At 39.4% G+C, this 10,866-nt stretch overlaps 1 protein-coding gene across 14 annotated transcripts in view; it reads left to right on the forward strand.

Moving 5' to 3' along the window:
- The window catches only part of LOC109470813 (mucin-5AC-like), a 72,497-nt gene extending 61,860 nt beyond the window's left edge, over positions 1 to 10,637 (forward strand). For all 14 annotated transcript variants that reach the window (XM_019769904.1, XM_019769897.1, XM_019769895.1 and 11 more), the window contains 14 exons: positions 474 to 578; positions 1,265 to 1,351; positions 1,611 to 1,706; positions 2,673 to 2,768; positions 3,127 to 3,231; positions 3,841 to 3,890; positions 4,518 to 4,572; positions 4,795 to 4,844; positions 5,156 to 5,266; positions 5,973 to 6,077; positions 6,975 to 7,106; positions 7,622 to 7,667; positions 8,071 to 8,242; positions 9,907 to 10,637. In XM_019769904.1, the coding sequence (XP_019625463.1) occupies positions 474 to 578; positions 1,265 to 1,351; positions 1,611 to 1,706; positions 2,673 to 2,768; positions 3,127 to 3,231; positions 3,841 to 3,890; positions 4,518 to 4,572; positions 4,795 to 4,844; positions 5,156 to 5,266; positions 5,973 to 6,077; positions 6,975 to 7,106; positions 7,622 to 7,667; positions 8,071 to 8,242; positions 9,907 to 10,069 (1,373 nt within the window). In that variant the 3' untranslated portion in view covers positions 10,070 to 10,637. The remainder of the gene's footprint in view (positions 1 to 473; positions 579 to 1,264; positions 1,352 to 1,610; positions 1,707 to 2,672; positions 2,769 to 3,126; positions 3,232 to 3,840; positions 3,891 to 4,517; positions 4,573 to 4,794; positions 4,845 to 5,155; positions 5,267 to 5,972; positions 6,078 to 6,974; positions 7,107 to 7,621; positions 7,668 to 8,070; positions 8,243 to 9,906) is intronic.
- Positions 10,638 to 10,866: the final 229 nt, after the last annotated feature.

Below are 10,866 nucleotides of genomic sequence, written 5' to 3' on the forward strand. Positions count from 1 at the left end.
TTCCTACATGCTATCCTTTGAAAGAGACCTTAGGCCGCGTCGATACGATTATACAATGTATGGATGACATCCACACGAACATTAATGTTCATCTGCTTCAACAAAAAAGTTTTCGACCATACTGTAAATCGTACAAAGCAGCTACAAAACATATTTGGTCATAAATTGAAGAAAAAAAATACTGGAAAACAAAACTAATGTTGTAGAATGCCAAACGCAATTCCACAGGAAAAAAAGAAAATGTGAAGAAATGAGAATGAAGAGTCTATTATTCGCCATACTGTACACTGAGCGTTTAATCATTTGTTCCACCTGTAGATTTCATAATGAAGGCAACTATTTTTGCCAAACTTTTTTTTAATTCGCATGCTTGTATCACTTTTGGGGGTTCCCAAAAGTGATGTGGTCTTAAACATGTACACTTATGCCTACAGCCATTTGAAATGTCCAACTTACAATCCCCCCACCCCCAGGCTGTGTACCAGAGGAATGCCCCAGCCCAGTGATGCCAACACTCAGTGAAGGACAAATGGCTGTTCCTGTGGATGCAAATCTGTGCTGTGCAGAATACACTGCAGGTATGGGACAGTTTTGTCTGCAACATTGTCCAGCAAATGAAAGGTTCTGTCCATGGTGCTGAAATGTTATGAAATGGGCATGAAGACAAAAACTTTCAGAAAAAAAGCTATGCAGTCATTGGATGAAGTGTTTCCACATAATCTATATGCTGCTATAGAAGATCTCTATTTCAAGGCTGTTAAAGTTGCATTTTTCAGCATTAGGCATTAGAATGATACAAAAAGTATAAAATCAACCCTATTCCATTGCAAATAAGTGCCATTCAGGAAGTCGAAGGTTCAAAGTAAGACATCTTTTGAGTGTTTTTGAAAATTGAAAAAACTGCTGTCATCCATGTTTGTTTATATTCTGTTAATTTGGGGTGGCACCACAAACTACACATCTCATGTGGGCTGTAAATGGCAGAAATGTGAGACAATTATTTATACAAATATGTTTAAAAGTGGAAGTAAAATGTAATACAATCAAGTGAATATTTTTCAATAAAAATATATGATTGTACTTCATTTTTTTTGGTGCAGAAATGTTACATCATGCTCCTTTAATGAGTTTGAATACTTTGCTTAAAATACACAATATGGTCCTAAATCAGCAACCTGTAAGGGTTGGTCAGAGCCTAAAAGTTAGAGAGGAAAAAAATCTATATCAAGTAGTTTTTATTAACAACTTAGGTCTTTCTTTACAGTCTGCAACAGCTCCATGTGCTCAGACAAGATCCCTGGACAGTATGAGGTGCTGGTAGAGGTGGAAGGACAGTGCTGCCCACAACTCAGTAAGGAACTCTTCTTTTCAAAATACAAAACCTGTTAGCTCTTCCAAAGGACAGGAAAAACATTATTGGTACAAAACAAAAATGTAAGCATAACATAGATTTATATGAATTAGTTTTTATTAAATGTCAGTTCTCGACAATACTAGCTGCTCTAGAAAAAACAAAATAGAGTTTTGGACTTTAGTGCAGTCTTTTGCTTTATTTTGTTGTTTTCTATACAAGAACAATGTGTTATACATGTATTCTGCCACCATTGCAGCATGTGACTCCAGCCTGTGCCCGATTGCCCCGACCTGCTCCCCACACCATACACTACAGGTTACTGAGGGCCACTGTTGTGAGGAGTACCAGTGTGGTGAGTCATAGTGTAACAGTTATTTGATAGAAATAGTAATAATGGTGTATTTGTTGCTTGTAATTAGTACAGACTGTACCTAGCTAGCTAGCAGGCTAGGGCCCTGAAAATTTGGCCCTGAATTGCTTTGACTTTGACACATATTGCTTATTTTAACATCCGTGTCCATAATATCACCAGGGTCCATAATATCGCCACCTTAAGAAAAAGTGTGCTTAAAGATATTTTTACTGCAACATACTTTTTGTATGAACTCCTTCACACCTCAAATGTACATACCTGGGTATGTTGCAGTAAAAATATCTTTAAGCACACTATTTCTCAATGTGGCGATATTATGGACTGTGGTGATATTATGGACACGGATGTTATCCTTCTTAATCCTTCGATTATTTATTACCTCAACATACTTTTGGTATGCACTCCTGCACACCTCAAATGTACATACCTGGGTATGTTGCAGTAAAAATATCTTTAAGCACACTTTTTCTCAAGGTGGCGATATATATTATGGACCCCGGTGATATTATGGACACAGATGTTACAGTCAAAATTACAATTTGTTAATTACATGTAATTTTGTTATGCAAAATCAGAATATACTATGTAAGTTAAATCTACAAGTTTTTCAAGTCAACATAGTGTTACAATTTAATTATCATGTTATGCCAAATCAGAAAATACGTGAATTAAATCTACAACTGACAGTACTTTTACTACAAGTGAACGTAGTATTTTACAACGTTCAAACAAAGCAGTGCAACAGTGTACGAATGATGGCACATTGTTTGCAATCAAAATTGATGCAAAAAAGGTCCGACCATAGTTTAACCAGGCATATTCTGATGGTTAGCACTACGGGAAAACAATTTGAAAGTGTACTATGTACAGTGTTGTGTAGCTGGGATATTGTTGGCACATTTAAACATGATTTATCATAATTGTTTCCTTTTCCTGCCTCTCTAGTCTGTGATGACACCCTGTGCCCTGTGCCACCATCTTGTCAAGATGATGAGGTACTTCTGTCCACTGTGGGAGAGTGCTGCACGACTTACGAATGCAGTACGTATAATATTATCTGTATCTGTATAGCAAGTATAACTGTCCTTTTTGGTGTAACACACCAGCTACGCAGGCACACGGTGCAGTGGCAGCTGGCTACATTACACCTAACCTTTGAACATCTAACTGTATTCTACTGTACTTGGTGGCAGCAAGTTCCACTCTACGATAGTTCTAGGTAAAAATTCATTTTCCTTTGAACTCACAGTTCATGTTATGCAAAATCAGAAAATACGTAAATTTTCGACTGTGACTTAGGTTTAACTACTGGTAACCAAAACTCTGAAGACTGTGTTATTCTTGATTTCATCGTTATATAGCAGGGAAACATGAGGTTGTATTTCTCTATATCTTCCAGGCTGTGACAAGACCCAGTGTGATGAAACCATCCCATCCTGCCCTGTGTCTGGCATGACAGCCGTTGTCAGCAATGCTGGAGGCTGCTGCTCACAGTATGAATGCAGTGAGTAGAGACAAAATTGTTTCAATGTCGCATTTCAATTTTAAACCGTCTCTTTGTGAATGAATGGATTATTATGCTGATATCAATACTTCTGTTTTTAATTTTAGCTTGACGTAGAAATTGTACTATTTTATTATAGTAAAACGTTAAACGTTATTCCAACACACAATTTACAGAGATCAAATTTTCAGCGACCACTGTCACCTTCATCAGGATAATTAATGACCAATCACTTCACAACGTGATCTCACGAGAGTTACGGTTTACAAAAACGTGACCTTATTCACACGAGACTTAACTGATGCGTGACGTAAGCAATTGATCAAAATTGCCAGGGAGTTTATATCGTCCACCATCTCTATTAAGTGAAGGCTAAAGTGCTCTGATATATATAGCCTCCTTAATGCCTCTTAGAAAGTAGTCCTGTTCAGTGTCCAGTATTCAGTGTCCAGTATGTACTATTTTATTGTTGATAGTCTAATTCTGTATTATGTCACTTCATTAATTCAGCCTTCATGCTGCAACTGTTGTGATGTAGTTGATGTCATAATAAACCATTACTAAATTAATAAAAACATTATTCTGACAATACCTTCCCTCCAACTCCAGCATGCCAGGAGCCCATGGGTGCACACTGCAGTGACCTGACCTGCCCACATGTAGGTTTTTCTGGTTCATTTGGTCAAGAGACTGCAGTACATGTTTATTTTTTGTAAAGCCCATTGACTTGCAAAATGCTTTTTTTTCTATTTCAATCCAATTTTAACCCTTGTCCTGCTGGCAATTTTTTAAAAATATTTTCAAATAATTTCATGTCTTAATCAGGTCACAGACCCTTGACTTTTTTTGCCCTGCGGCGGCGTAGTTACTTCCGCATTCGTTGCGTTTCGCTGCGGTGTGATGAGTTGCACGAGAAACAGCCCCAAATCGCACATATACAGGGCACTATATACTATTAGATGGTACTGTATGTGCAACCCATATATATATGGGCCCCGCAGGACCATTTTTCCCGAAAATGCTTTGTATAACTTGCAAAATGTTTTTTTTTTTAAATCCAATATTAACGTCATTTTTCCCCGAAAATGCTTTGTATGACATGAGTATCATCTATTGGTTGCTGTCTATCGCTAACAAAATTTTAAAATATTTGCCCAAATTAACAATTATTGTTTTTAGTAACTTTTACCAAAAGTTGAATAGCACTTGTGGTAATAGACAATTCCCACAAGTGCATTTTCTCCTCTAGTTCTGAGATGTTAAAAGTTTTCTCGATCCTTTTACAGGGATTCATGGCTGACATGGTTAACGTCAATGAATGTGGCTGCCCAACAGCATGCGGTGAGGAACATTTTTGAATCAATAGATTACGTTTAGGGTGGGTTTATGAACATTACCGGAAGCCTGAAACTGGGTACTGAGTACAATCAGTATTTTTGCAATTGTCTTGTGGGCAACTTTACACCCAAATAATGTAATTATAAAACAACTTTCAGACAATTTTGATTCTGAGCACTGATTACCATTAAAAACTAATCTAGTGTCGTATCATTTTCCCTACAGTCTCTGTCTGTGGATCTGAGAGCTGCTATGTGAATGGCTCATGTCACAGCGTAAGTTCAAACATTACAACATTATCTTTGTTTGTAAGGCCCACCAGAATGCCTTGGTGTATACTAGAAAAGATTGCTCCATTTTAAGTTGGTGTAAAGTGAAACCAGTGTTGTTGTTTTTTTTATCTTCATTGCGTGCAAGTATGACACTTTACATAGAAAGTACAGAAAAAAGTACAGAAAAAAAAAGAAATGCAACTTGAAATATGTACACTTGAAATGATAAACAAGTAGGGGTTTTCTTTGTTATGACAAACACCACAGCAGTCATGCTTCAAGCTTTTCTCACTTTGTTTCTGATCTCCCTGCAGTCTGGAGACATGTGGACCCCTGATGATGTGTGTACTGTCTGTTCCTGCAAGCCCAACAACGGTGCATACGAGGCCATGTGTGAGACCCAAGTCTGCACTGCATGCCCTGCTGTGAGTTGGTCTTGCTTTCTTTAAAAAAAAAAAACTTACGGCTCTCAGTGGCCAATATGAGATGTTGTCATATCGGCGCACCAAATCCGTAAGGTGTTTTTGGCACCCAGACAGACAGATTAGCCTAAGAGGCTTGGTGGGCGTCACTCCACCGTATAGGTGGGGAAGTCATGTAAAGTGCCTTTCCCAAGGGCACAACGTGAGTATCGAACCCGGGACCTCTCGGTTCCGAGTCCAACGCTCTAACCATTGCACCACCGACGCCACGTCTTTCTTTCTTTACTCTCCAGAAAAAGTGTCACATCATTATTTTGTTTGATCAAGCAAACAAGCCTATTTCTTCTCAGTGTGTTACTATATGTTGAACATGTTTTGGGCCTCCGCTATCTATAATAGTTTCTTTGACTGTTGTTGAAGGTTAGACATTAGTATTGAGTCAAGAAATTGTTATGTAAGCAGCTGGTTTTGAAACTTGTCAGAGGTTTCATGTAGCATCCACTACGTTTCAAGTAGCATCCACTTCTTTTCGTCTTTGACTACTTTCAGTCATTGACAAAAAGTAGTGGATGCTACGTTTTCAAAGTACATGTATATCCAGTTGCTTGAGTTACAATTTCTTGTGAGTTTCTTTAACCATTTGGGCCTTTTCCTACATCCTTATCCCATGTTATTTGTGAAACCAAACATTTTCTGTTCATCTACACAGGGTTATACTATGGTGGATATGCCAGGCCAGTGCTGTGGTGAGTGTACCAAGACAGACTGTGTCATTATGGATGCACAGAGCGATCAAGGGTTCATCCTGTATCAGGTGAGTGCAGCTTTTAAATCTGACCAAAAGGTGCCACTGTAGTACCTTAGAAAGCTGCTAGAATGCCCATTATTGAACTTGACCTTCGTATTATCAACCCCAACCTACCAAGTATCATGAAACAATGAACAACAGTAATATAAGTAACACTAAGGTGTCCCTTTGATAGTGCAAATTGCCATTAGTCATGTGTTACCACCTTCAATTCTGGCTGTGGCTATCCATCCGAGAAGTAAAGCCTGTTGTGAAGCGATGACTGTTTCAGCACCAAGGACAGTAGCCATTTTTCAGCACTAGAATTTTTTCAAGGCTGAAAGAAGGCGAATTCCTCAGTCTGTTTGCCACCTTACATGGATATTGCAGTATGGTGGTTGTTTACTATATAAGCCACACACAAAAACATAAAATAAAACATTCTAAATCTTTCCATCCAGACCAAATAGACGTCAAGAATATACAATTTTATATCTGTGAATAGCTTCATCAGGTTGGTGAGGCACAGAAAAATCTTGTAACCCTTTTGTAACACTTGCAAAGAGACCCTGTAACTGTGTAGATATGTAAATATGAATATTGTACCTTTGGGAAAGCACTGATAGCAGTGACACCTGTGCTGCAGTGCAATGTGAACCAGTCAGGTTTGCCCCGAGGAAGGTGACAGACGGTCGAAAGGTTGGCCGAATAAAACACTTGGTTGTGTAAAAATGAGTATACTCTCTTTAGTCATAAAATGCAGTAGCTTCAGCTAGTGTTATGTAAATTCATGAGGTGACACAAACCTACATTTGCAAAGAAAACAAGAGTTCTGAGATCTCATACCTCCATGAAATATGGGCTTGCTTTTGTCATGGAGGTAAAAATGAGTGAACTGACCTACATGTATGTGTTCTGTCCTAGCCTGGAGATGAGTGGGTGCAGAATGGAGAGGACCAGTGTAACAAGGAGGAGTGTAAGTGTGTGGAGCAGAACGGCATGGTGTCCGAGGTGTGCTACACACAGTCCTGCCCAGCTGTCACCAACTGTCCTGAGGTGAGGACAAACGTCACAGTGTGTGTCACCACATCATACATGTTACCACACTAATTTTCCTGTGTTTGGACACAGTATCATTTCTAGTAGGGCCATGTTGATTTCATTATATTAATGACATCTGTGCACGCATGAAGTTTCGTCCATTTCAAATGAGCAAAAGTAAATGAGCAAATATATGCCGTAAATTGCAAAAAATATTGGAAAACGATTCTAATGTCATAGAATGCCAAAATCAATTTCAAAGGCAAGGAAGAAAATGTGAAGAAATTAAAATGAAAAGTCTCTTAATTGCCATACCATACTCTACACATGTGTCTTTTAATTTAGTCATTTGTTTAACCTCCATGACCACATAGATTTCTAAATGAAGGCAATTTTTTTTTGGCAAACCTTTTTTTATTTGCACACGATTATATCCATAATCAAATCAACATGGCCTAGCTGACAGCTGTTGAATATATGCACAGTTAAGATCTTTTATATTGATGTCATTTACCATTCTTATTTTGTAGGAGTTTATCATGTGGGATGAGCAAGGATGCTGTCAGATCTGCCAGGGTAAGTTACATCACTATGCAAACATAACATACTGTAGATTATGAATTTTTGCGGTAGTTTTAGTTTTGCAGTTTTCACGGTCACTTCTGTACCGCAGCCATATCATTGCCATGAACAAATACTAGTAACTCACCGACTTTCTTTTTGCTGCACCTGCCACCACCGCGAAATGTACAGTGCCGCAAACATGTCCATTTTTCTCCGACCGTGACCTTTTGCTATGGCAAACATAAAGTGATTTACACTATGTCATACAACACAAGCAATAAATCTAGTAGACACTTGTAAACGTGTTGAAGCTTATGTATAAAATGTTCTGTGATGTATAGACATATACAAGTCATGTATCATCATGTAAAATATTGGTACAAAATGATGTAAGTTCTCACGTTACCCCTTTCAGAGCCTCCCAGTGGGTCGTGCTCTGCTGAGCTGGTAGAGGGCGGTGCACAGGTCCTGGCTGTGGGGACGTGTACCACCATGGTGCCAGTCAACGTCACCCAGTGTGCCGGCCACTGCCCATCCTTCACCACTGTCTCCTTCCCCAACGACCTCAGCTTCGAGAGTGCTTACAAGTAAGGGCAACAAGACTGGCGATGAAAACATACATTGCCATGGCGACGGTGGTTGCTGTTAGGGTTATTGTTTGCATGGCACTACCATCATTTCATGATTTTGAAGAAGAGTTGGTACCTGTTAAGTCTAGACAGATACAGTGCACTCCTCCCCAGAGTGTATGGTGAACGAGCCCCGGGGTCACAGAAAGTAGGGCCATCTGGGGCAGTCAGGTCTTCCCAAGGGCTCCAGGAATGTGGGCATAGATTTGGGTCAGGGAAATGCCTGTGGACATTCCGCATGCCTGTGGACAAAATGCCTGTACCATTCCTAGAATTCATGCAAACTGCACATAATACTGTACCATTAGGCTCCTCCCTGAGACGTCGCCAAAAACATTCTGTTACTGTGATCCAAAAGGGCTTGAAATATTTTTTCTGCCAACATGCCAAAAATCAATATGCAATTTGAAGTTTATTCAGCCTTAAGTCTTCTCTATATAATATACAACAAGATTCATAAGAAAATCTGCAACACTAAGTTCATAGATAGAGGGAAATTTTTACATACAAGTAGTAGTGGGTGGCCCAGGAAGAAATGAGGTGCGTGCCTGCAAACCTCGACAAATTTCGATCGCAATTAGTAACAAAAAGGAAAGAAACACCCTATACCGTGTATACATTTTGAAATGAGCATACAACTGTAGCAGCACCACTATTCCAGTCTGAAGAGAACACTGTCATGCATGTTCAACATGCAAAATTACATGTTCAGAATATTTTTACGTGCAAAGTTTGAAACTCCCATGCAAATTGCAAGTGTGGGTATTTCGAGCCCTGGACGAAGAAAATTTGCCTTTCAACATGACTGTCACATTGATGGGCAAACCTTTTCAACACCTACATTTGTACATGTACAAAGAAACTACAGCTTTCAGGCTATACTTGAACTCAATTTGCAGTTTAATGTCCTGTTATATACATATAGCATCATGACATCATGCTTTAAATTCTACCACATGGTTCTAACAGCTCTCATTGTTTTCTCATCCTCTACTGAGGTGAATTATGATGGTACAGTAATTATACTATTTAAATCCTAGCCTCAATCTAGGTGCCACAGTAAAGGCAAGGCTGGTAGAATTACATGTAGTTTATAACCTTTTATTCCAAAAAATAGGCTGCAGATCATCTAATCATGCCGTGTTCTATATATAGAATACAACATGGTGTATTCCGTATCGCCCGAGGTACCAGCCCGACCGCGCGTCGGATCGCCCGACGGCCAAAGGCCGGAGGGAGATCCGATCCGCAGGAGGGCTGGGACAGAGGGTGATGCGGAATACACCATGTTGTATTTTATTTATGTATTACCCATCCAAGATAACACACCTTTCAATGCGAAATGAGCGAAAATTTGGTGTCCCTAAACCAAAAAAAATGCAACAACATCACTAAGTCTTCCAACGTCCAAATTTTGTATTCGAAGTTTCGAAAACGGTGCAAGCGGTTAGGGCGAAACGCGTTCGAATGTTCTATGGAACATTTGGAAGGCCTGGGCCGTACGCGTTGGAACCCCCGGGCCGTACCGCTAGTTATCACACGGGCCGGAACACCCATATCGAACGTAATCGCTGCCCAGGTAGGACATAATACTTAGTATGTACTTTTTCTCCTACCCCCAGCCATGAGTGCCAGTGCTGCCAGCCGTCCAAGAGTGAGCGGCGGACTGTGGACATGATGTGTGAGGACGGAACTCTCCAACAGCACTCTTACGACTACATCCTGGAGTGTACCTGTGACGTCAGCAAGTGTCTGCAGTGGGGAACGGAACCCGAGACTCCCTAAAGCACATCAGCCGCCTTTCCTGATTGGTCAGTTTGACTCCGCCTCCTGACATCGACCTTTTGACGTAGTATCGTTTTGATGCTTATTGTTGTAACCTTCTATTTTTTTGTCACTTAGCCCACAATCACCTTGTGTAAGTCTAAAGAGAGAAATGACTGCTATCAAATCAAGCATTCTTAGTTTTTCTAGTCATTTACCGATCAGGTAAAGAAGCTGATAACGTCCCATCAAAGTCATACTATCATATCTGTGAGACTGTCAAAAAGGAAGAGCAAGGACCTTGACAAACACTATGTATACTCTATTAATGATTGTGTGTTAGAAGCAAAAGCTTGAGGAATGTGTTTTCTTAACTTGTGATTCTAGAATGGCACAACTCTATTTGTAGAAAGGTTAACATAGTCTGTGTTGAAAGGTTGAGAACTTATGAACAGGTGTGTATGTGGACACAATTAAGATTTATTTAGTTACAGCTAGTAATATATACAATTAAACTGGTCTTTCTTGGTTTAGTGTTTGCAAGAAGTACTCTAGTTCTGGAAATGAATAAATATGTCTGCATTGCACATGTGTCTAGTCTGAACATTTTTGTGTTGAATATAGAGTATTTATTTAATATAATTAAACACGAGCTGACTTCTGAAAATAAGTCAAATGAAGCTGGGTATCAAACATCTAGATTGTTGCAACTACAACTCTTGAAAAAGTATTCCAGTCATCAATATTTTTGGCACCAATTTAATATAATGAAAGGCATTTGTAAGAGAAGCAAAGATGCACTAATGTCTTGTTTTATG

This window comes from Branchiostoma belcheri, unplaced genomic scaffold (genome assembly GCF_001625305.1).
Source record: "Branchiostoma belcheri isolate BF01 breed outbred unplaced genomic scaffold, Haploidv18h27 scaffold234, whole genome shotgun sequence".
Classification (NCBI taxonomy): Eukaryota; Metazoa; Chordata; class Leptocardii; order Amphioxiformes; family Branchiostomatidae; genus Branchiostoma; species Branchiostoma belcheri.